At 41.7% G+C, this 27,234-nt stretch overlaps 1 protein-coding gene across 2 annotated transcripts in view; it reads right to left on the reverse strand.

Moving 5' to 3' along the window:
- GALNT7 (polypeptide N-acetylgalactosaminyltransferase 7) overlaps positions 1-27,234 on the reverse strand; it is a 149,593-nt gene that overhangs the window by 49,881 nt on the left and 72,478 nt on the right. For both annotated transcript variants that reach the window (XM_045462955.1, XM_045462965.1), the window contains exon 2: positions 17,568-18,028. In XM_045462955.1, the coding sequence (XP_045318911.1) occupies positions 17,568-18,028 (461 nt within the window). The remainder of the gene's footprint in view (positions 1-17,567; positions 18,029-27,234) is intronic.

Genomic DNA, 27,234 nt, shown 5'->3' on the forward strand with positions numbered 1-27,234 from the left:
CCCCCCTGGCTCCATTTAGCTCCAAAATTTTGAGTCTACGAAATTCGTAATGTCTTAGGAGCACGTTTCCTGAGGTGTCCAAGCCGTGCCCTTTAGAAACTGCCACGTGGCTCTGAAAGTGCCATCTTGCGCACTTGGCTCCCGACCGTCGTGATCAGCAGTTTATCTGCGCCATCTGAGGCGTGAGAGGAAATCAGACGCCCGGACGCAGGATGGTGACGGAAGGGGCAAAACCAAGGACGGGAGTGTGTGGGAATCCAAGGTAGCGTGAGAGGAGGAGGAGGAGGAGAAATAAGGGCCCACACCGCCATCGCTACAGCCATAAACAGCGCATCCTTGCTGCCTACGTGGTGTTAGCAGGGTGCTAATGGTACCACGAGACTTAGGTCAAGTAGAAGAGGCTGGTGAGGGGTGGGAGGGAGGGGAGGATGGGGTGGGAGGGAGGGGAGGGCGGGTGATGGGTAATGAGGAGGGCACCTTTTGGGATGAGCGCTGGGTGTTGTATGGAAACCAATTTGACAATAAATTTCATATATTGAAAAAGAAAAGAAAGAAAAAAAAGAAAGAAAAAAAAAAGAAAAAGAAAAAGAAAAGGCTGCTGAGGCCGAAGCACAAGGTACGGGGGAAGTATCGGGAGTGATGAGCTTATACAACAAGTTTTTGTTTTTGTTTCTTTAGGTTCAAAAAAGTGTGAATATATGTACAAAAATGTATGGGAAAAGAACTTGACGAATATTCAGCAAACAGCAGCTGCCTCTGGAATGGGAGAGAGGGGACTCTCACTTCTTAATCGAGGTGGCAAAATGGGTTTCCTCGACCCCCCGGAGGTGACAGACAAAGGTCAACAGGAAGAGACATTTGCGCAGCAGGACTGGATCCTAGAGGTGCCAGCAGGGTTGAGTTTGGCAAAATAAAACGGCTGAGTGCCTCCTCCCTAATCCATCCTGCTCCCCTTCCTGCTCCTGGGGAAACCAAAGAGGGCTGAGCCTGGTATCCTGGCAGCCAGTCTGTTCTCTCTGCCAGGCTGGGCATAGCGTTGAGGGGCTGGATATCAAGTGCAAGTTCTGCCAAACAGAGCATATACTGCTAAGGTGCAGGAATCAAAGCAGCGCTTGCCTCTGCTTGGCTACCGCACCGCTTAAGCTAACAGATCCGGTATCTATTGTTACTTTCCAAGAAGAGCTGTCGCACCTGGCACCGGCCCAGGAGCTGCCAGGCTCCTCAGCTCTTCCAGGAAGAAGAGGCAATGCCAGGACAGAAAGCACTCTGCTAAGCTAGAGTGGGAACAGCTGCACACCAGCTGCTTTGCTGGCTGGTTCTATTCAGCTTTTGTATCTAGAGAAACATTGTGGAAGACCCAGGGGAGAATGTAGTAACATAGAAAAAAGTAATTTTTAAATTTTTTTTTTCAACGTTTATTTATTTTGGGGACAGAGAGAGACGGAGCATGAACGGGGGAGGGGCAGAGAGAGAGGGAGACACAGAATCGGAAACAGGCTCCAGGCTCTGAGCCATCAGCCCAGAGCCCGACGCGGGGCTCGAACCCACGGACCGCGAGATCGTGACCTGGCTGAAGTCGGACGCTTAACCGACTGTGCCACCCAGGAGCCCCGAAAAAAGTAATTTTTAAAGGGAAGGGGCCTTGGAAGATGTTTAGTGGTTTCCAAACTGAATTCAGGAGCCTGGGGTTTCAAGGAGGTGCAAAGACCCAAAGCGGAGAGTTATGAAGAAAGTCACTTGAAGGAAGGATTCTGGGGGTTGTGTGGCCAAAAACACGGAAAATCCCTTTTTACAGATAAGGAAAATTGAGACTCAGAGAGGGCTACGTGGGGTGTGTTCTCAAAGAACTCATTCTATATGAGGACAGAGATATGAGAATCAATAACAAAAGTGTATGCACATATATTGTACTTTATAATGAACGCTGATGAGAAACATTAATTCAACTGTCTTGTAGAGTTAGCTTTTTCTTTCTTTTTTTTTTTTCAACGTTTATTTATTTTTGGGACAGAGAGAGACAGAGCATGAATGGGGGAGGGCAGAGAGAGAGGGAGACACAGAATCGGAAACAGGCTCCAGGCTCCGAGCCATCAGCCCAGAGCCCGACGCGGGGCTCGAACTCACGGACCGTGAGATCGTGACCTGGCTGAAGTCGGACGCTTAACCGACTGCGCCACCCAGGCGCCCCGAGTTAGCTTTTTCTGATTTCATTGTGTATCTATTTAAAGTTTTACAGTCATGGGGCGTCTGGGTGGCTCACTCGGTTGAGTGTCTGACTTAGGCTCAGGTCATGATCTTGTGGTTCATGAGTTTGGGCCCCGCGTCGGGCTCGGTGCTGACAGCTCAGAGCCTGGGGCCTGCTTCGGATTCAGTGTCTCCCTCTCTCTGCCCCTCCCCCACTCATTCTCTCTCTCTCTCTCTCTCTCTCTCTCTCTCTCTCTCTCTCAAAAATAAACATTAAAAAAATTAAAGTTTTATAATTATTAGAATAGGAATAATAAGCACCGTCTGATTACTCAGGTATTATACAAAAGATATTCTTTCAAAAATGGAAGGGTAGGATGGAGTGAAAAAAAAAATTAAAGGATCCCCTCCAGTTGCTAGATTTTCCTCATTAAAAATTTGGTCCTGGGGTGCCTGGGTGGCTCAGTCGGTTAAGCATCTGCCTCTTGATTCTGGCTCACGCCATGGTCTCAGGGTTTGTGAGTCGGAGCCTTGCATTGGGCTCTGGTACTGATAGCTCGGAGCCTGCTTGGGATTCTGTCTCCCTCGCGCTCTGCCCTTCCCCCACTTGCTCTCTCTCAAAATAAAAAGAAACCTAAAAAAATCTGGCCTAAGACTAATTTTAACTTCATAACTTAATTACAATACATAGGATAAAATACCAATAAAATGGCTTTTTTTTTTTTTTTTTTTTTTTGGTCTAGTAGTTTGCTAAAGAGTAAGGTTTTGAATGGAATGGCTTTGCACATGTGCCGAACCAAAGAGCTGGCAGTTTGGAAGCTAACTTAGCTCATCTGTACAATGGCTGATCAGAAATTATCACGTTACTGCTATTGGCCTCATTTTATGATGCACTTAGATGATGTATTGATATTTATCCTAGTATTTGCTCTAGACTTCAATAAATATAAATAACTTCTGGGCCCTCTGCTGTGAATTCCTGAAATATCAAAAACTGCTCAATACAAAAATATTATTGTAACGAAGTATCTGGCCAATAAATTGTTGAACTTTGAGTCCTTGGTCTGAATTCCTGTTTACTCCCATGAGATAATTTCTGAATCATTTAAATGATTATGATAATAAGCTACTCCAAATTTGGAGGCTGGCTGCATCGTACCATCTAAAAACATTTCTGTCCCAGGAATGGGAAGGCTGGCCATTTTTTTTTTTTTTTTTTATTACTTTACCCATCAGTCCCACGTAATTAGTCCGGTGATAGGATCTCATACTATCAGGTCATCTACCCTTTTGCAGATGTTCTAGCACTTCTGTAATATAAAGTTCTTTATCAGTTAATTAAAATAGCGTTCAATTAAGTTTTGGATTAGGTAAGCATCTTAATTATCTGAATCATCACTAACCATGGAATCTGGTGAAACTTCCAATGAATCAGGTAGAAGAATTCCAACTTAACTTTATAAAATAACATTATGATCTGTCAGTGATCAAACCGAAGACGTGAACGTGACAATTGTTTTTCTGAAGGCTCATTTTTATTATTTATCTACTTTATTCTAAAATGTATGACAGCGCTGCTTGAAGTATGATCCACACAGATCCCTAGCATCCCCAAGACCCTTTGACGAGCTTGGTTAGGTCAAAATTATTTTCATGATATTATGACCTCGATGCCCTTTTCACCGTGTTGATACTTAACTCTGATGGGGCTTTGGATGATACAGCGGCTGGGATCCCAGCACAAATCAAGGTAATGGCACCAAAAGGTACTTGTGTTCATGATATTCCTCATCAACACACAAAACAAAAACAATGCCATCTACACGGAATGTCCTTGATGAAGCAATAACTCTTCCTAGAGTTTTAATTTAGTAATTTTGTTAAGCCCATGCCTTCTTAATATTCTGTGAGACAAAACGGGAAGTATGCTAAAAGGACTTCTGCTACATATCTAACTATGATGGTTGTGGCAAGGAAAAGCACCTGTGTAACTGAGTTCCAAGGTGAACTCGTCAGTTTTCTCACAGCCTGCAATGTTCACTTGAAAGACGCAGTGGATTAAACTAAGGTCATTCAGACTCGGTTATCTGGCATTTTCTCAAATGTGAATGAAAGGAACCTGTCACTTCAAGGAAAACAACTGACATCATTTGTTTCTGAGGATAAAACTTGAGCTTTCAAGCAAAACTTAGAATTTTGGAATTATGCCAGCCTCCCAGGAGGTAAAGCCATTTCTGATGAGACTGATGAGGCTATATATAATGAAAGTGTCAAATTTCATTACATTTGAGTATTTGGAAAATCTGCATTACGCGGGATGCTAATATTTGGAAGATCTGCGTTACTTGTGATACTAGTATTTTCCCAGTGACGAACACATGATGTTACATCACTTGAGGGTAGAAGACTCACTAACGTGCAAGATACACTAACGACAGAGCATTACTGTTCACCTGTATGGTTTCAGATTCTACACTGCAATTACTACTACCTGTTGCGTTTTGGTACAGTGTCAAGGAAGAATATCGACAATTATGTGAAAAGGCTATTAAAAATACTCCTCTTTTCCAATTACGTATATGTGCGAGGCCAGATTTTCTTCATATATTTCAACCAAAACAACATACGAGCATAGACTGAATGCAGAAGTAGATGCTGGAGTCTAGCTACCCTCCATAAGCCAGGCATTAAAGAAATTGGTAAAAATGCAAAATAATTCCACTCTTATCATACTTTTTTTTTTATTTTGGAAATTTTATTTTTCAAGAAATGTGTTAACATGTCATGGGTTTATTATTAATTGAATAAAACTTCTGCTTTAATTTCAATATGGTCAATTTTGATAGGTAGGTCCCACGTAATAAAAGCCTAATAATTTGGGGCTGTTAGTAATTTTTCAGCATGTAAAAGGGGCCTGAGACCAAAAGGTGAAGAACTTTTGGTCCATAGGATCCGAACAGGCCGTCGCTCAATAGGTATTTTGTTATATGTTTTACTTTGACATCATTCATTCTGATACCTGCTGATACGTAATTAAAATATCAGTGCTTTAAAAAATAATTAAAAAAATAAAGTATCAGTGCCTTACAATGGTCCTACTAAGTATATTATAAAATTATCTTCACAGGTTAATATATAAGCATTGTCAATATTTCTCCTATTCCTTAGAATAATTCCCTCCAACGAGTATTAGTAATTATCCAGATTTTTTGAAAAAAAATGGCGGGGGGATAGAAATAAGAGATAATTCAAGAAGAGAATGGGTTGAACAACTTAGAGAAACGTTCAGACAAAATGCACCAAATTCTGAAAGTGTCATCAGTGGCCACCATTGACTGAAAGGTGGGATTAGATAAAAGGCAGGATTGTTTTGTTTTAAATAGTGGAATAAAGGGTGGCTCCCTGCATCGAACCCCCCGGTATTTGTTATACGGAAAAAAAAAGTGAGAGAAAGAGGCATCCCTATATCTGTGCATGATGACTGTAATGCCACTGCTCATCTTCAGATATATTCTGCCATGATGTAGCCCAAGACCCCTCCCAGAATCCTCCAGTTCTAACAACTGGTTGCATTTTACCAAGGACCAGGTTTTCCTATTTGTTTGGCTCATTCGATCAACCTGTGCTTATTCTTATCCGCAATGCTATAAACGTGATCTTGGTTCCTTCCATTGTATTACCACCCCCCACCCCACCCCAATGTTACCTTAGAGACTCTTAATCAGGGGAGAGATTTTGCCCTACCCGGGCCATGTGGCAAACTCTGGAGACATGTTTATCTTGTCACGACCAGAGACAGGGGTGTGTGTGCTACTGGCATCTAGTGGGTAGGTGACAGAGATGCTGATATACATCCTACAATGACAGCCCCCGTGACAAAGAATGTGATAGAGCGGAGACTGAGAAACCCTGACTTAGAGGAAAAAAAAAAAAAAAAAGGTCTGCAAGAATGAAATAGAAAGTCTTTGCCTTTTACCTTTTCCTAACTTTCTCCGTTTTTCCCTTTAAGAAAGTTAACACACTGTGGTGTCCTGTAACGTAACCCCTTGGCCATTGATTAGTTGAGCATCGCCAACAAGGCAGTGTGCTCTAGAAGCCAGATTTTGAATCCCAGAGCCACCATTGTGCAGTTACGTGACCTTCAAATTACCTAGTCCTCTGAGCCTCAGTTATGGCACCTAAAAATACAGTGGAAAGGGGCGCCTGGGTGGCGCAGTCGGTTAAGCGTCCGACTTCAGCCAGGTCACGATCTCGCGGTCCGGGAGTTCGAGCCCCGCGTCGGGCTCTGGGCTGATGGCTCAGAGCCTGGAGCCTGTTTCCGATTCTGTGTCTCCCTCTCTCTCTGCCCCTCCCCCGTTCATGCTCTGTCTCTCTCTGTCCCAAAAATAAATAAACGTTGAAAAAAAAAAATACAGTGGAAAAAAAATATATGAGGTTTCAATATGGTGATACAGATTGGAGATAGTGCATTAAAGCCCCTGGCACGCTGCCGGACATCCAGTAGGTGCTCAATAAATGGACAATAATGCTATTGATCCTGTCATTTAACGAGGACCCTCTGTCTTCACTACCTGCTACATCAGAGAAAGAAGGGAGCAAAGCACTGTCACAGTGACAGAACTAATTCCGTGCAAGTGGAAGACATGCTTACCCTGCATTTCAAGGGACTGAGAAATCTTTCCAAAAAAACCCCCCAAAACAAAAAAAAAAAACGCCCTACATATAAACAACTATAAATAAATGCCCAATGGCTGGAACCTGCCCTTCTGTGTCTTTTTAGGTCTATGGCGTATGTCCCCCAGCACACCCTTAACTCCAACCCGTCCTGCCCCGGCCCCCCACCCCCAATGTCAGGCATATGACTGTGGAGGCAGAGGCTAGCGTCACATGACAGAAGACAGAGAAGGTTAAGAAGCAGCCAGATTTAATCTAGACGGTTTCACTGATTGAGTTTGTGCTTCTTCTTTGCTTGATTTTAAGTAAGACGACCTGTGGGCACCTGGGTGGCTCAGTCGGCTGAACGTCCAACTCTTGGTTTCCGCTCAGGTCACGATCTCACGGTTCAGGGGTTCAAGCTCCGTGTGGTGCTCTGTGTTGATGGCATGGAGCCTACTTGGACTGCCTCCCTCTCTCTCTGCCCCTCCTCTGCGTGCACGCTCTCTCTCTCTCTCTCTCAAAATACACACACTTAAATTTAAATAAGTACCTGATGGTACTTTCCTAATAAGATGTGGTTCACACACACCTCAACAAATACTTCTATGAAAGAGTTTTTCTGTTTTCCTTCAATGCTCCTTTCCTGTTCTCTCATTCAGAGAAGAAAGAGAGGGATAAAGATCTTCCCAGGAAGGGACCCGCACCAGCAGCCCTGTAGCAGAGTGTGTTGGGGCTCTGGAGGGAGCTCCTGCCTCACAAAAGATGAAACAGCAGCCGGCCATTCCCATTTGCTTTCGGTGAAGACTTTACAGCTCTTTCCTTTAAAGAGACAGCAGTGCATCTCCAGGGTCTTAACATGCAGTTTAGATGCTCAAATCTTTCTCCAGAGCCCTTTAGCCTGGTTTTTGATTTGCTCACTGGGACATGCTAGCCTGAAGAATGAGTGGATATTTTTCTTTTGGTTAGAATGGCAGTGCTCATTCTGAAATAAGTTACTGGGTTATTAAAAATGTGATTTTCCTCCTACACGTGGACTACGTTTTGGAGAGTGGAATCTCCCTGTCTGATGGCGTGAGGAGGAAAGCAAAACTATGGGCCATTTCCTAGTGATACGCTAGAAGACATTACTGAATTTAAACTGCGGTTTTACATAATTTTAACTCACGCAATTACCTTGACTGCTTTTTACTTCTTAGCATGTCCACCTTACATGTCGCAAGAATGATAAAAAAGCAATACTATTCATGACATACTAAGTGCATTTTTTACATGGTCAGCTTAAAGTGAGCAAAGGTAGGTTATAAGTGCATTAAAAAAATTTTTTTTGAATATTTATTTTTTTGAGAGAGACAGAGAGACAGCACGAGCTAGGGAGAGGCAGAGAAAGGGGAGACACAGAATCCGAAGCAGGCTCCAGGCTCCGAGCTGTCAGCACAGAGCCCGATGCGGGGCTCGAACCCACAAGCCGTGAGATCAGGACCTGAGCTGAAGTCGGACGCTTAACCGACTGAGCCACCCAGGTGCCCCTATAAATGCATTTAAAAGTTGCATAACAAATTATTCATCTTACTACTTCTACAATCCTTAAGAAAAATATATTGGTACTTGATGATCCTGCTTTACAGCTCTGCCCAGGGACTTGTCTTTACCCTGAGGGAGTGGTCACAATTGCTCCACAGACTGAGGAGTGGATACCAGTTTGAAACTCAATCAAGCGGAAGGAAGGTTTTGAGCTGGTTCAACCACTTTTAAAGATTGTCATCTCTCCCAGATCCTACTTTTTGCTTCTCTCCCAAACTGGTCCTTTTTATCCGATATCCCAGAGGTATCTGCATGTGTATGTGTGAAAGGCGTGAGGCTGTCATCTGTGGTTTTTATAGCTTATCGTGGCAGTAGTGAGTTCTGGCTCTAAACTGGGCAAAGTTTTTCCCGAGTGTGTGGCCCAACGAGAGTATTCCCTTACTGAGTGCTATCTTCCAGAATGGTTGTGGGGTTTCCAGAATAAATAAGGGGTAAGGTTCTTCTTTTCCTTAAATGTTGATTTATGTGCGGCTTAGCAGTTAACCAGTTTCATGTACATAATTTATCTTAAATGTGGAAACACCTTACAATGACTTTGCAATCATACTATGCTCCTATGTCCAGAAGTTTAGCTCTAACTACCATTTAGGTAAAAATTCAGACACTTCAGCTACACTACTAGATAGGCAGACAGACAGACAACTCCCGGTAAAACTCTGTTTTGCAAAATCATGTATTTAAAAAAAAAAAAGGAAAGGAAAAGAAAATAGGACTTAAAGAAAAAATAGGGACAGGACCAGACCACTCAAAACTGAGGGAATGTTGGGACCACATTCCCCGAGGAAAACAAAATCAATCAGTGTAGTTAAAAATCACCACTGACGTGTGCACTTAGCACCAAAGGCCTCCTTTGCAGGCTTTAAGCCCACGGCTTGTGTTTTCCTTCCTGTAGGTCCCGGGACCTTCACCAATCAATTTCCTCTCAGCTTCTTTGGATGCACCGGCAGCTTCCCTGGACAGCTTAATATAGTGGCAAGTGTAGTGCATCTTGAAGCCATTAAACCCCCCATTTCTTGCCCGAAAGAAAAGTATTTCAGCAGGATTGTCGGCTTTGTTCTTAAGGTCTTCATAAATATATTGCTACGGTGGCCACTTTGTGAGAAGCGTCGCCCTCGATCACTTCCAAACATTAACATGCAGGAGCTCTAGGAACCGTCAGGACTTCCCCACTGAATTGATACCATTTCTCTTACTCACCGAACACACGAGAGCCCACATGCATTAAGGAGGCACACGCTGTGACGAGCAGGCTGTAGCTAATGGTCCTGGCTGCATCTGCTAGTCTGGGCTGCTAAATTACCAGAGCGGGTCATGCCAACCCTCTGCGGGAAGGGCTGTGTGTTGTGACAGCCACACTGCGCGTGGCAGGCCTGGATCTACGTCTGGAACTCTCCTTGGTGAGGAAGTGATAACCTTGTGGCAGAGGACAAGGACTAAACACTTTGAAATGACTGGTAGCTCCAAAACTGAGATGCTTTAGTAGGAGAGGGAACAAAAACCATCCCTGAACCATGGCAGTGCTCCTCATGGGTGGGAAACTTATCATAAAGAGGATTAAAAAAAAAAAAAAAAGGCAAGATTTTCCTGAAATTGTCTGTCATTGGGATGTTATTGGGATATCTAGTGGTGCCTCCATATTTTTTTCTTTTTTTTAAATATTTACTTTTGAGAGAGAGAGACAGACAGATAGTACGAGCAGGGGAGGGGCAGAGAGAGAGGGAGACACAGAACCTGAAGCAGGCTCCAGGCTCTGAGCTGTCAACACATAGCCTGAGGCGGGGCTCAAACCCACAAACTGCGAGATCATGACCTGAGCCGAAGTCGGACGCTCAACTGACAGCCACCGAGGGGCCCCTCCATAAATATTTTTCTAACTAGCCCGCAGGGAACTTATTCTGAATTGCTGGTTGGGGGCGGAGGGCTGTGAAAAAACAAAAACGAGCAACCTGAGTCTATAATTTTTCATCAGGCATATCTTACAGTTTTGTAAGGCTCGTGGTGGGGATGCGAGGGAGGGGGGCACAGATAAGGGCAGGGGAAATGAAGCTAAGTCCCCTTTTAGTAGAGCAACTTGGAAAATGACTAAAGAATGGGAAGGACCTTCTCAACCAAATGAGGTCTTGGCAGGAGAATCTTGTGACTAAGGGAAGTGAGCCATCCCAAGACTCCAGCAAGGAGAGAGGGGCACTCCAGATGGCTGCTACTCTGGTAATCGTGGCTTAGAGCACATTCCCTCCATTTCCAGGTTTTGTAGGCTCACTTTATGAACGTGCTACCTTCTCAACTGCTGTTGAAATTGGGGTGACATAAGTTACCCCCGATCTCTGTAATAATTCCGCTTGGGCTAAATCCATGTCGTCAGCCAGGAGCTTAGACAAAAATCAGCTGTGCCACCATCATTGAGAAAACTCCAAAGTGCAAAGTGTGTGTGTGTGTGTGTGTGTGTGTGTGTGTGTTCATATGTAGGTGTTTAGAGGAAAAGGAAAAGGAGAAACTAAGCAACACAACACAACTTATTTTTAAAGTTAATCTGGAAAACCTCTGAACTCATAAAAAGTAGCTTCTGAGGGCAAGCGTTTTCAAGCCAGTTAGAAAGTAATATTTTTGGGACAAAAAAGAAGGCATATGTCCATCATGGGTCATCTGAAACCAATTTCAAATGTGCTTCTTATGGCCTGGATCTAAGGTTGCCAAATTGTGGTTTGAAAAATGAGACCTATCTTGGGCCATCTCTGAGAGAAAAAGGACAACGTGTTAATAATTGTGATCAGTGCAGTGTGAATGGGGTCCACCATATATTATGATAATAGAATTTGGGACAAAGTGCTGAAATACATGTGCATATATACACATATACACAGGTATGTATGTGCATATATACATATACATGTATATATAAATATATACATGATTTACATATTATTCTAATAATTCGTTTTGACCTCTTATGACCAGCTCCTTAGAGTTTTAGGTACCTCTCACTGAAACCTACGGGTTGTACGTGGAAACTGAAATTTAAAAATAACTATATCATTTCAATTAACTCAATGTTTTAAAAATAGCATCTGCTTTTTCTGAATTTTTTATTTTAATTTTTTATTTTCAAGAGAGGGAGAAAGAATACGCACAAGCCAGGGAGAGCGAGAGAATTCCAAGCGGGCTCCACACCCACAACCGTGAGATCATGACCTGAGCTGAAACCAAGAGTTGGACACTTTACCCACTTAGCCATCTGGGCGCCCCCAAAATAGCATCTGTTTTATAAATTATAGCACTATATTCTAAACAAACACATCAGCGAGTGAAAGCTGTTAACACGAACAGAGAAAGAAAAAAGCTCATGATCGCAATTCACCTTAAAATTAGAGTAGAAGCATGAATATTTTGCTATCAGGTAAGAAGACAACTGTTTGGTATATAAGTCATGAGTGTAAATGTAAAATATCTTTAAAAAAAAAACCCTTCAATTTCCCACAGACAAGCTTAAGAAAGGTATTAACAATTAATCATATTAACATTTGTATAGCTCTTAGAATTTTCGGAGCACTTTAACATCTTTGTAAATGCAATGAAGATAGCTTTCTACAAAATAAAAATGCAATTGGTGTGTAGGTAGGAGGAAAGGTTAAATATTAGAAGCAGATGAATTTGCTCAGCAAGTCAAAATATTTGATTCATTTGTTTGAAACAAAATAGCTCAGATGATATACCTCTGATTGTCTGCCTTCTTGGGCAGAAAAAGGGCAAGAATAATTTCCATGTATTTGTATCAGCCGCTAGTTCATAGTCGGGGAAAGAAAATCCGGAGATTTCAAGGAAATCGAACATGTTCACAAACAGACTTTTCTACCTCTTCCCAGGAACAGTCTCCTCATCCTGATGGGTTGGTTCTGCATGAATTCATCTAAAGCTGGGGGGCAGGGCGCCTGGGTGGCTCAGTCATTAAGCATCTGACTTCAGCTCACGTCATGATCTCATGGTTTGGGAGTTCAAGTCCCACATCTGGTGAGCTCCAGCCCCGCTTCGGGTGAGCCCTGCTTTTCTCTCTCTTTCTTTCTCTCTCTCTCTGCCCCTCACTCACTAGTGCCCTCCAAATGAATAAACAAACAAACAAACAAACAAACATATATATAAAGCAAGCAAGCAAGCAAGCTGGAGGGGAAAAGTGGTTTAGATAACTGAGCTCTGGGCAGAGCAGTGGATAGTGCCATCCTTCGTGTTACTGCCCTTGGATTTATCTTTGATTCCTCCTTCCACTCCGTCAAGCTGCCAAGGCCCACTGATTCTAACTCTTCTATTCTCTTACCTCAAGTCTCCTTCTTCTGGTTCTGTAATCTTCGCTGAAGTTCCGGCTCTGATGCTACTAACCCACCAACGGGTCTCCACTCCCAATCTACTCTTGACATCTTTACCAGTCTGATATTCCTAAAGTTCTCTTTGTAACCTTCACTGGGTCTTTCCTGACCACCAGTCGGTATAGACTTTGTGAATGGCACTGTGATCTTCCGCACATGACCAAACCTATCGTACCAGCTTCTCTACATATACTTCCTGATCCAAGTATACTATACCACTTGCTTTCTTTCTTCCTAGTCAATGCCTACCTTTACGTCTTCTGAACTTGTAACTCTCCCTGGGGAAACCCTACGCATCCTCCAGGCTCTGTCCTTGGTGTCTGCCCCATCAAACTTTTTCTGACTCTCCTGTAACTTGACATGCCCCTCACTCCTCTGAACCATATCATTTTGCTCAGCCCTCTCCTACGACCCTTATGCTATGTATTTCTTGCCCTTCTCCCCAGGGGCAGATGGGGAGCCCCCTGAAGGCAGGGACTGTATTTTGTCTTTACTGCGTCTCCTGATGGGTTAGCACAGTGTGTGGCTTATTGGAGATACTCAATATCTGTTGAACTGTGAAGAAAACGGAATGTATTTTTTATAGAAAATACGTGTGAAGGCAGGTGAAGTCATCGTTGGATCAAGTCTCTAAAAAAGAAGCAGGCCTCCAGTTCACTCAAAATACAATTACTCACTCTTTTAACGAGCAATCAACAGCCAGTAAATTACTCAGCCAGTGCATGTAATTCAAAGCTGTAACATACATAAGTATGAGTCATGTTGGCAGCTGGGCAGTTCTGTCCTGCTTCTAAGGTAGAGAACATTCATCTGAAAAGCCTGTGGAGCAGCCACAAGAATGAACAAGTTAACCACAGGGTCAGATGTCACAGCTGGACAAACAGCCCCAAAGCTTGGTTTCTAAGTTTGGCAGGTGGCTCATTTAAACGTCTGATGGAAGCAAGAAAACAAGGCTGATAAGGTCTATCTGCCAAAGCTGCAGAAAGTCAGCAACACCAAGCCAGTCTCTGGTGGGCTCTGTGTAACGTATTTTCCGTGAGGGATGAGCATGAGGGACCCTGTGTCTGTGTGATATGGATGCATGCTACGTTTTCAGTATGTTTCCAGTAAAAGAAGAAAAGTGCTAATATGCAAATTGGATAAGACGCCAAATTTAGGGATGTTTTATTTGTTGTCGGTCTGCTTATAAATTCTTAAGACTATTTACATCCTAATTTATAACTCTTAGAAATTATTATTCTATCCTGAATTTTCAGTGTTCAAAGAGGAACGAAGCCTATCTCTCTTTTTTAACTCAAGTTTAAAAAATAATCTGGACTCAGTTAAAAAAAAGTTTCCGGGGGTTATAATGTTTTGAGTATTTTGAAGCATAAAAAAAAAAGTTTTCTCACTAACATAGAAATATTTAAGAGGGGCTTAGGAGCATTTGATGAGATAGCCTTGGGTCCTTTGGCTTGACTGGGGACACAACCCTTACAAGAATGATACACAGAAACATGCAATATCCTATTTCTAAGCACTTATGCAAGAGAAAAGAACATGGAAAACAATCAATCAGCTTATGACATGAAAGAAGGAAGGGAGGGAGAGGAAAGTAAAGAAGGAAGGAAGGATGCAATGAGGAGAGCAAGAAAGAAAGGATGGGGGGAGGGAGGGGGAGAGAGAGAGAGAGAGAGAGAGAGAGAGAAAGGAAGAAAGCAAGCAAGGACATTATAGGAGAGCAAGGAGGACCCAGAGAGATGGGAGGTTTGAGTGGCAATTGCTGTGTCTATAACATTTATCAAAGGAGAGGTGAAGGCTTTGCCACCATGGAAGGTACAAGTAGAAGTGAGACGGCCACGTGTGACATTTACAATTTCCAAAAAGCAACAGAGGACCTCAAAGTTAATAGTAACTGAAAACATTAAAATTTTGACATGAAGATATGTGATCTGAAGAAAGTACCACCGCAATACAAAAATAATAATAAAGTCAAGAACACTTAAGTTTCTAACACCAGGCCTGTGAAAAAACACTTTTAACCTATTACGTCATTTAACTCCAGTGCCAATCCTGGGAGACAAGTGTTGTTAGACCCATTTTAAGGATTAGGTGACTGAGGGTTAGAGAGGGCAAGTAACTGATCTAAGATCTCACATCTGGTAATGGAGCCAAGGATTGAACCCAGCAGATTCCATTCATTCATTCACTCATTCATGGTCTCAACAGATATTTACTAACTGGGTGTCAGTTACTGGAAGTAACTGGTGAAGAAAAGAGATACATTCCTTACTATCTTATCATGTAGTAAGAAAGACAGTCAATAAACAACTAAATAAATCAGGATCTATATAAATTTGATCAATTATAAAATTAGACAAATACTATGAATGAAATGGCCACAGAGTGGTATTAGAAAATAAAGCATGGCATTATCAACTAGGCAGCATGGTTGGAGAGGTTCCACTGAGACCTAAACGATGGCAAGGAGCCAGCCACAAGAAGGGGAAAAGCATTCAAAGAGGAGGGAAGAACACATCAAAGAGACCGGAAAAGGTCAGCCTGGCTAGAGCATGCTGGGCCAGGCGGCACAGTAACAAGAGGAGGTCGTCAAGGGAGGGAAGGGTTGAGGCTGCTGGTTAGAAGTCGGGGTTATATTTAAGTGCACTGGGAAGGCAAAGCATTGTTGTAGATAAGCTAGATCTTCGTGGTTCAAAATACCACACTGGCTTCTGTGTGAATATGGAGGAGGAGAAACCATGAAGGAGACTCCTACAGGAATACAAGGGAGACGACGGTGGCTTGGAGTTGGGTGGAGGACTTGGGTGAATGCACCTCAGAAATAATCTGAGACATATTTTGGTGACAGGAGCTAGAAGCCTTGCAGATTAGAACGGATGTGAGGGGTGAAGGACAGGGAGACACAGAGGCGGACGCTAATCCTGTGTGCTTCTGCATTATAGGACATTTGATTTTCTTAGCATATTTCTCATATGGAAAAACGAGCTAGATTTATATTGGTGTTTTTAACAATCTTTTATAAATAGTTCACGTGCTAAAAACCTGTTTCTACACTTAGCTCACCCACTGACTGTAACAATGCACTGAGGCATATCACCTGTGAAAAGACATACGGTGAGGTGAGGTGAGGTGAGGTGTGGTGGAAAGATAGGGCTTTCACACCAAACCACCTTGCGCTGAACCACGGGGCAAATACAAAGAAGTCAGAGCTCCAAGCTTCAGACTTTACTTACACAGGTAAGAACTCTCTCACAGTTTGGTTGTGCGAATTAAGAGAAACTATAGTAAGTCCTGGCAGGGAGTAGAAAGTCAATAAATGTTACTCGCTGCCCACCCCCTTCCCTTCCCGTCTCAGTGATGAGAATGCTATCAATAGGTTCTCAGAGAACCTTCTACAACACAGATCAACAGTATGATTAAGTGCTATATTTTAGTTAACTGGGACACACTCCAGATAAGGGACTGCAGAGCCTCTTCTGGGTCCTAAAGAATACTTGCGTGGCAGTTCCAACTCTGTTAACAGCCACCCTTAGCCCCTGACTGGGGAGGTACAGGACACTCAGTTAAATTCAGGCTTCAGATAAACATCAAAGTATAAGTATGTCCCATACACTGTTTGGGATATATTTAGACTGAATGTTTTTCATTGTTCATCTAAAATTCAAATTTAACGGGTGTCCCTCTATTTTTATTTGCTAAATCTGGCAACCTTATGACTAGGCAAGCCTCTACTTTGATTTGGAATAAATTGAACCAGGATAATTCTTCCTTCACAGTCCCTTGAGATGTTCTAACTCTTCTCTGGAAAAGAGGTTAGGTATCTCACCACCATGGTTCTATACTTCTATTCCTTCAACTTTCTTTGCACATTTCATTCACCCCATCTCACTCTTACAATAAATATATGAATGTCCAAAGTCTACTAAGTAGGACTACGTTAGGTATAGAATCTTTCCAGTGACAGTGACAAAAGAATGCTGTTGTGGGGTCTGCACGTGTGTGCATAAAGGTGTCAACCTCTTAAGATAAAGATATATGAACAACACAGCAGAATACATTTTGAGAGTTTTCTAGTAGCATGGAATTAAATTTGCATCTATGTTAATGGAGGCGACTTAGATCCTGTATGAGTAGAATCGGTTCAGAAAAAGCTTTCAGTTCATCCCATAACCACTGTCTATCACAAGTTAAGAGCTGGAAATCCTGTATTTTAAATCAAACTACATGAAAATAATGTGAAAGTTTATCTGTTTGGGTGCTCCTTTTGCATATGCTCAAGAGTTTCAATTTCCAGTTGCAGTACTGAGAAAAAGAATTAAGGGAAACATCAGTATCTAGTTAATTATGTAAGACATCTAAAGCAGCGTTACTATTTGTTATTATTCCACAACAAGACAAGGAGCTTGATCCAGAATGAAAATCAACACATCAAGAAAGTTTTGTCATTAAAAAATTGTCACTTGTACTAAACAAAGTATTTAACAGTTGGTTTACACTTTGGTACAAGTTCACGTTCTCATTGTGGATCGGTAACAAAAAATTCACAGACCGGTGCCAGTCCAGCGCCATTTGCGTAGCACTGATGTAAAACCCCCAGAATTGTATACGTCATACCTTCAATCTAATGGCACAAATGAAGCGATCTCCTCCTTCTGGCCATTTTGCGGACCGAAGAGCCTTTTACCTCCTTGAAATAAAGGCAAAACTATTTTCTCCATCCTAACAACCTAACTAAATATCTGTCAAAACAACAGTTGCCCCAGTTTTAGAAAGAAGAGGATGTGTGCTTACTCTTCTTGTCGTAAGTCATTGACGCTGCGGTCCAGTGAGATCATGTCACTTGCCACCATGTTAAATCCAAACTCTTTAATGCTGGCTTGAACTGCATGTTTGAATTCTGGTCCCAAAACCAATGGCTTGGCTTTCTCTCCAGGGCCACCAACCACTCCATGAGGCTCAGGTTCTTTGGGTTCAAAGTTACCGAGGATCCCTGGGCGTAGCACAGGATCTCGGTAGGTGAATGTCTGAGGCTTAAATGTGAGATACTGCCTCTGTATTATGTCTTTCTGGTTATCTCCTCCAGCATGGCGCTCTTGTTCATTTCTCGCCTTGTTTTTTCTTCTAATAGACTCTAAGTCCACTTCTACTCCTTCAACATGAGGCCATGGTACCACAGGTTTGAATCTGTCATCCCCAGGAGCTAATCCATTGCCTCCTCGGTTAGGCATGGGGTTATTGACATCTCTGTCTTCCTATACAAAAGGGAGGGGGATATACAATGAGTACATGAAGGCAAACCACAGCAGAGTTTATGATACGAATTTTCATGTTCATAAAAGGCTGAGGCAACAATAAAATGATTTAAAATGTTAAACAGAAGCAGGCTATTGATCAGGACTTCCCATTAAAAGATATCTTTTGGTGGGGGGAGGACATCCCAAGAAAGACTCTTTCTTTGCCTTACCATTCCAAAATAAATGAATGGATGCATTTTTTTTTTACTTCTCCCCTTCTAAAACAAACTTTCTATCAAAGACTTCTTAAGAAAGCACATAGTTATGGATTAAAGCAATGGGATTCTAGGAATTTTGACAAAAAAAGGACATTTAATAGGTCATGTACAATATGCGGTTTTCCCAGATGTCTGGTATATGATAAATAGAACTATTTGTCAGTAATACAGCCATATGGTGGCAGTGGTATTAGATGTCACCCATCACTAGGCTGGCTTCGTGCCTCTAATGGCAGAAGGAAAGGCAGGGATATGCAGTCAACAGTATTTTCTACCGAGTGAGAGTGTAGCTGAATTCAGAACTATAAAAAAATGAGCAAAAACGCTAATGACTAAGCAAGTCAGTTCAGGCTTTTAGACCACACCCAATACCTAGTTTGCCCCATTCCAGAGGCAGCCCAAGTCAAACCAGCTTTTGCACATCAGGATATTCCTTAAGGGCTGCCTCGCTTTTCTGTGTGGACCTTCCTCATCACCAATGCCAAGCTTTCCGTCAGAAATCCTGAGTGCTTCTGCTTCCGAGCTATTCTGTGTGAAGTTTTTGCTAAATCACTACCGTTCTTTGCACAGAGCAGTGTTTCTCAACATTAGCATCACCTCAGTGGCTTTAGACAATCCTGAGGTCTGTGTCCCACCCCCCTCAGGCTTTGTGATTTAATTGGTCTGGGCATTCAGAGTTTTAAAAGCTCCCCAAGTGATTTTACTATGCCTCCAAGCTTGAGAACCTCTACCTTAAAGGAAGAGCTGCTAGCTATAATTAGACAAGAGGATTATTGAGTATGCACAGCTGGGGAGGCAAGGTGAACTTAGAACTGCAAAATAGGCTGGCAGGTCGGCCGTTTCACTGCACACTACAATTATCTGACTCCTTCACAGATTCATAATCGAGTTAGTGCCATCGGACCAAGATGTGTCGACAGTGGTAGAGCTACCTTGAAGAGTTAAGTTAAAGACTTTATTTTAAAGAGTACAGAAGGTGCCAGGTATGATGTTGCGGCATAGGATGCTATCTGCTGGCAGTTTTAGAAACAAAGATCTCTTCAGAAGGCCAGTTAATCTGGGGTGCCCGGGTGGTTCAGTCAGTTAAGTGTCCGACTCTTGGTTTTGGCTCAGGTCATGATCTCGGGCTTCATGGGTTCCAGCCCCGCATCGGGGTCTCTGCTCTCAACGTGGAGCCGAGTTTGGATCCTCCGTCCCCCTCTCTCTCTGCCCCTCCCCAGTTCACACTCTGTCTCTGTCTCTCAAAAATAAATAAAAATGTTGAGAAAAATATTTAGAAGTCTACCTATCATTCCACCTTTATTCTGGGTTAGGTCATTCTTTTCCAAGCATCACGACCCGATTTACACTGACCATTCCTGCATCCCATTTCCTCAGCCCACATCACACTTCTGATCTCCAAACCTTACAGTTGGTTGCTTCCTAAATTTCTACTTATATCATTCTTATTATATCTACTTATATCAATCTGGCACTAAATTTCTACTCATATCAATCTAGTACCTAAGTTTAAGATACCCCAAACTGAACTTACATTTACTTCACATCACAAAGCCATTTCAATTACTGTCTTCCCTACTTTGGAAACTGGAAGCACCATCCACTCAACTGATCAGATCCAGAGCCTGCATTTCATCCGCAGCTTCTTGTTCTCTTTTATCTACCTACTGGTATCCAATCAATCACTAATACCTATTAATTCCTATTGTCTTTGTAGCTCCTGAATCTGGCCACTTCTGTCCATTACCCTCACTGCCACTGCTTGAGTTCAGACCACCCTCACTTCTTAACAGGATTACTATAAAAGTGATAACTGATGACTACAAACACTATGTTCTAAGTATTTCATATATATATGCATATATATTTCATATATATATTTCATACATATATTTCATATATATTTCATATATTTCATATATATTTCATTATTTCATATATATTTCATACATATATTTCATATATATTTCATATATTTCACTTATATATTTCACATATATATTTCACATATATATATTTTTTTCTCACCAAGAGTTGGTTCTGTGATTACCATCCCTATTTTACTGATAGAAAATCTGACAGAGAGGCGTTTGGGTGGCTCAGTCAGTTAAGCGTCAGACTTCAGCTCAGGTCATGATCTCATGGTTCGTGAGTTCAAGCCCCGCATTGGGGTCTGTGCTGACAGCTCAGAGCTCGGAGCCTGGAGCCTGTTTCGGATTCTGTGTCTCCCTCTCTGTCTCTGCCCTCCCCACTCATGCTCTGTCTCTGTCTCTCTCAAGAATGAATAAACGTTAAAAAAAAAAAAAAGAAAATCTGACAACGAAGTTACTTAACATCAGAATCAGTACATCGTAGGGCCAAAATGTGAATCGAGAAGTCTGGCTCAAGAGTCCATGCTCTTAACCACTCTACTGTAGTGCTTCTCATTTTAATGCATGCACTTACTGTCTCTCTTCATTATTTATTCTACACAGCAGCCAGAGTGACTTTCCTAAAATTCAAATATGACCATGTTACTTTCCCAATTTACAACACTCCACTGCTGGTCCACTTCCTTCAGGAGAGTTTATATTCTTTAACCAGGTTAATAAAGCTTTTCAGGGTCCAGCCTGCACTTACTTCTTCACCATACCCTCTAGAGGAGGGGTTAGTTAGCTTTTTCTGTAAAGGGTCAAGTAGTGAATGTTTCAGACCTTGCAGACCACAGGGTTTCCAATGCAATTATTCAAGTCTGCCATTATAATGCAAAAGCAGCCACAGATACATAAATGAGTGGGTATGGCTGTGTTCCAATAAAACTTTACTTACAAAAAACAGGCAGTAGGATGGATGTAAAGCCACCACTCCCTCCCAACCCCTGCACTAGACTAAGTTCTGTGAAAAGGTAGGTGCCATGTCTAAAGTGTGAACCATCGCATTCCCAGTGCTTACCCTGGCACATAATTCCTCAATTATATTTACTGAATAAATTAATGAGTCCCAAAATTTCTCCTTTGGTTATGAGAGAGACTCTAAGAAGAAAAGGAAAAGAGAGAATGGAGAACATGGAATGGGGAAGAGGGGCTTGGATCCCTCCAAGACAGAAAAAACTGAATTTGCTCACTTCTTGAAGCCTGTTATGTCATTAAATCTGAAAGCCAATAGGAGAATGGTCTAACCCCAAGTCAATTAAAAATAGTCATGTCAAATCTTAATGTTATAGGATTCAAAAAATGGCCACAAAGCAGTGTAACACTCAATTTCCCCGAGAAGGAAAACTACATAGTACTTCTTCCTGAGAGTGAATGAGAATCAGTAGATGCCTTTGTGACTCACTGGCACTATATCATCTTCATAAGCACAAGCTGATTTACTCTATGGTCAAAAATCAATAAATCACTGTTGACTAGACATGGAAAAGAGACTCGGTAGATAACTGCTTAAGATCACTATGTTCCTAGGGGCGCCTGGGTGGCGCAGTCGGTTAAGCGTCCGACTTCAGCCAGGTCACGATCTCGCGGTCCGTGAGTTCGAGCCCTGCGTCGGGCTCTGGGCTGATGGCTCAGAGCCTGGAGCCTGTTTCCGATTCTGTGTCTCCCTCTCTCTCTGCCCCTCCCCCGTTCATGCTCTGTCTCTCTCTGTCCCAAAAATAAATAAACGTTGAAAAAAAAATTAAAAAAAAAAAAAAAAATAAATAAAGATCACTATGTTCCTAAAGGTGGAAACTAAAAAGGATAATCACTCATCATAAGACGGAAATATGGGATTATCAGAAATCAGGTCAGACTATTTACTTTCCATCTTACATTTACAAAGTTCCCCCTTCACCCCCAGATTCTACTTATGTGTGGTATTTTTCCAAGATGGCCATGCCTTGGTAGGAATATGAATACAACGGGATTTAGAGAAATAGTCTTGAGATATAAGCTTATTTGGATTTCAAATTATAGGTGAACCTAGAAGACTTAAGCTCTCATTGACAAGCTTCTGCAGTCACATGGTCGCCTGAGAAATTATAATTTAGCTTTAGGAAGTAGTCACCGCTAACAACATTCACACTATTTGGTTATCATGCTGCATGAGCCACAGAACTTAAAAACATAAGTCAAGGGGCGCCTGGGTGGCGCAGTCGGTTAAGCGTCCGACTTCAGCCAGGTCACGATCTCGCGGTCCGTGAGTTCGAGCCCCGCGTCAGGCTCTGGGCTGATGGCTCAGAGCCTGGAGCCTGCTTCCGATTCTGTGTCTCCCTCTCTCTCTGCCCCTCCCCCATTCATGCTCTGACTCTCTCTGTCCCCAAAATAAATAAACATTAAAAAAAAAAAAAAAAAAAAAAACATAAGTCAAATTTAATTTTACGGTTTAAAAACCCTCTTGATAAAAAACACTTTTAATTAGAAAAATTACATCAGCATCTTTTCTCTAGCTCCACTTTCTTCTGCTCCTTCTAGGTGAGTAACGGGGACAAAGATCAGGGACAGAGGTAGTAAAAACAAGGAGGTGCCTAAGTTCAGAAGACACAGGGTATGCCTGTAGGCTGGACCTCTCCAGACTCTCATCATATGTGGCAGAAGGTGGGTGGGAGAGTGGGTGCTCCAGCCTCGGTATCCTTGTCTCTCTCTGATTAGCTAGAGCTGGATTCTTAGCTAACTCATCCCCGCTGACGTTTTGTGCTGACTGAATTCCATTCACTCTTGCTCCTTTCAGAGGACTGATAGTGACTGCATCGGGGGTGGGGGGGGGGGGTGGTCAGTGGCTCTGTTGGTCATGAGAGGAGGGGCAGGGGTCAAGTGATTTGTCTGTGTTTAATTAGAGCTGAAACTAGAAAGATCCAAGGTTAAACCGAGACCTTACCAGTCCTTCAATTCCTAAGAGGTTCTCCCTTATGGCAAGAGACCTATTCCAAGTATGTTTGAAGACCCATAAACTAGGAAGAGATTATAAGGCCAATGGCAAGGCCTCTGTTAGCAACTCGGGTAGAACTGAAAATGGAGAAGGGTGTGAGGGTGTGTTATCACCCTTCTGAAAGAAACAGACTCACATAGTAGGGATTTCTATTCTCTACCCCCCCACGACCCCTTTGTAAGTACCAGGCCAGGTTATAAACCAAAAGGTAACAGAATAGAGAAAACAACGTTTGACATCACAATAACCACTGAAAGAAATCCAGGTCAGCACCTCTAATACTACGTTAGGCTTTGGCAGGGTAGCTACTAGTCACAGGCTAAGTACTGTACAATAAGCCAGACTGACCCAGACTTCGTCTAGGCACCACAACATCGAGACTGGACCGTGGAGACCAGCCTATCACATATAGCTAATGGTTAGTCCTTTTATTTTCTCTCAAAACTTACGATACCCTACGGCAACCATAGTTAAAAATGGGTAAGTTAGTGTGGTTGTTCTAACCACCTAATGGAAAGATTTTACCAGGTTCATACGGGGGCATTTTGAGTCAATTAAATGCCACCCCTCCTTAACCAAATAAGCAAAATACAAAGTGCAGTATATAATACAGATCTATCCTGGATCGCTTCTCGGCCTTTTGGCTAAGATCAAGTGCAGATCTATCCTGTACTATTGTGAACACTGCTGAAATTAATAGGTGTTCTCCTAAAAAGTTGACTAGGTCATAATCTGAACATTTAGTCATCTTAATAAAAGAGAGATTTCCATTATAAAAGAGCCTCCCAATAAACTCCATAGCTGTGCAACTAGTCGGTTTTTGCAGATTTGGATTTCCATGCATATCACAGGTTATTTCTGCGTCGACATAATTTTCTGAAGATCTCTGCACATCTTGAATAATCACGGTCAACTACAGAATATCTGGACATGGCAAATTTTAAGTCTTGGGCTCTTCTCAAAATTCAAAACAAAATTTAGCTCGACCAAAGTAAATGATCGAATTGGTGAAATTATAAAATCTACTTTTTTTTTTTAATGTTTATTTATTTCTGAGACAGAGAGAGACAGAGCATGAACGGGGAAGGGTCAGAGAGAGGGAGACACAGAATCGGAAACAGGCTCCAGGCTCTGAGCTGTCAGCCCAGAGACCGACGCGGGGCTCGAACTCACTGACCGCGAGATCGTGACCTGGCTGAAGTCGGACGCTTAACCGACTGTGCCACCCAGGTGCCCCATAAAATCTACTTTTAAAAACCAGGCCAATGCATTGCATTTTTAAAGGTATCAGGCTAAAGTACAAAGTCCTCAGTAATAAACATTTTCAACTTTCAACATAGAAGTTCAAACCATAACTGAAAAAAGGGAGAGTTCACGTAAAATCCTTCTCCATATGAATACTATTATCTCTAATGTTCTATGTCGCAAATGTGAAATGACCATTCAGCACCAGTAGTTCAAGCCAGCAGTTCTAAACTTGGGAATCGGCTCCGGATAAGTGCCCCCGCAGTCCTATGAATATTTCGAACACCGCTCTTCCTGAATTGCCTTAATATCTGTTTACATGCTTCTCCCAGTCAGACTGAGGGCTCTTTGAAGACAGTGAGTGTGGATCTGCATGTCCCCACACAGGGTAGACAGTAGGTACCCAGTTCATGTCCGTCACAGACTGAGTAAAGGGAGAACACTGAGCTGTGGGTCATCTCTTCCTATGTTAACGGAATGTAAACGAACTTTGGAGCCACTGTCTTGTGCCACTGCTTGGCTTGATTTAAGCTAGCATTTTGAGAATCCAAATGAAATAACTAAAAACATTACTTTCCCTACAAAAACATTGCAAATCTAAAATTCGAATAATCCTTTTTTTAGTTGCTTCTCTTCTTCAGATTTGGATAAATCATGTCGGCAAGTGAAATTTGTTACTTCATGGAAAATGAGTACTTTATTTAAACACGAGAAAGTAAATCTGCTGGTGTTCGTCTTAGTCCTCTAAGCCAATTTATCTTGCACATGGTTTCCAGCTAAATTTGGTGCTTGTTTTAAAACAGTAATAAGATAGGGCTTCTAAATCAGGTCAGAAAAATATCAGATAATAAATACTCAAGGGGGAATAAATTAAGAGAAATAAGCAACTAAAGGACCAAAATATAGGTTAATGTCTCCAACAGGAAAAGAACAAATTGGTTATCCTTTTACAAAAAACAAAACATTTTTATTTGGAAGACTGTTTAATGGTCCAGACAAGTAACTTGTCTATGAAACGTGAATTTTAAACATCTTTATGCAATCCAAATATTTTTTTATTTTCCAGAGACCTTATGAAAATGCATGCCTTAGCTCATGAACTGAGTCATGTATATTTACAGGCTTAAAACAAATACTTCTCTTGTGAATATTTAGTATTAAATCTTTAACTGATTTGAACTGAATTTTAAGAATCAAATATGAATATCAAGCAATGGTCAAGAGATCATTTTTCAGTATATTTCAAAATATACTGAACAAAGCCATAGCTGTCAAAGTTTATGCCATCATTTCAGTGGTAAGAGCGCTGATGTCAAGACAAGGCTATAAACACAAGGTACACCAATATCATTTAAAAGCTCCAACTCCCATAGGTACTAAAAGGCAGATTATAATACCTCTTAGAAATCATAAAAGGCTGTAGAGAGTAGATTTTAACTCTCTCTGTTTGGGAGCTAAGCAATTACTGAGTTTTGAAAAGAAAGCTCCTAAGAGGAGCTTTTTCATTCTAAAAATTTTCATTCTAAAAATAGCAAATAATAAGTTACATAAAATATTTTAATAAAATTGTCAATATTTTACAATAAATATTCTAGTACATTATTACTACAAAATGACCCGTCTAAAAATACGGTATTGAAAAGGAGGAAAAAAATGAGAGCAAAGCAATGAGAGAAAGATCATAAAATGAAATCTGTGCAGATTTTTAAACACATGAATAATTTATGCACGCATATATATGATATATGCACGTGGAGAGAGGAAATACACATTTAAAAACCAAATAGCTTAGTGGGATAAGAAATAAGAAATTAATCAGGTTGAATGGACCCTTCAAAAGAACATTACGACATTTCATCAGGTGGAGAAAGGAAGAACTACTTAAGAGCTGAATTGATTGAAAATGAGGTCCCATCTGCTCCTCTTCTGCCCACTCACTTGATGTTCTAGAACCTTCTTTCAGTTTATGCCAATTTTACTTTTTTACCTAGAAGAGCTAAGAATTATTCTTTACTCTCTTTCTTCGATCAGCTTCAAAAGAGCAATCCCTACATCAATCCTTGGGGATCACAGTGTTAACACTTTTTCTTAAACCGAGGCAAGTGTTTATTTAGTCCTATCCTTTGATTCATAGTTCCAGTACAATGCACTTCAGAATCAGATACCTGCCAAAGCTAAGCAGTTTCTTAATTCTCCTTCACATCTAGCAATCCCAGGGAAAGCATATAATGATTTCCAAATCCTCCTGAAAACTTTATTGGAAATTATGTCACCAACAGAACCATTAATAATTCTTATGACACTACGGAAAACATTTTACGGAGTGAGAGCAGAATGAGGTCAAATGCGGTATTTGTGTTGGGAGAGAAGGTCTGTAATACCCTTCTGAAAGCTGAAAAAGCAATGTCCTATTATCCCTCTAGGGGAGAAATTCTAGAATGAATACAGCACTCCCACATGAAGTGTTACTACTTTCTGCAGCTGGAAATGCATAAAACAACAGCCTTTCCTCTAGTGCTTCCTTGCATTGCCCTGAAGCTTGGCTTTCATAACAACTCAGGAAAAGGTACTTTAATGCACAGCTTCAGAACACATACATTTTGACTGGTGTCGGATAATCTTCTCTTGTGAATCTTAGGAAGAAAAATCTCCTCAAGAGCAAGAGTACCTCAAAGTTTTCAGGGTGGAGCTATCATTTAAAAAAAATTTTTTAATGTTTATTTTTGAGAGAGAGAGAAACCAAGTGTGAGCAGGGGAGGGGTAGAGAGAGAGGGAGACACAGAATCGGAAGCAGGCTCCAGGCTCTGAGCTGTCAGCACA

This window comes from Leopardus geoffroyi, chromosome B1 (assembly GCF_018350155.1).
Source record: "Leopardus geoffroyi isolate Oge1 chromosome B1, O.geoffroyi_Oge1_pat1.0, whole genome shotgun sequence".
Taxonomy (NCBI): Eukaryota; Metazoa; Chordata; class Mammalia; order Carnivora; family Felidae; genus Leopardus; species Leopardus geoffroyi.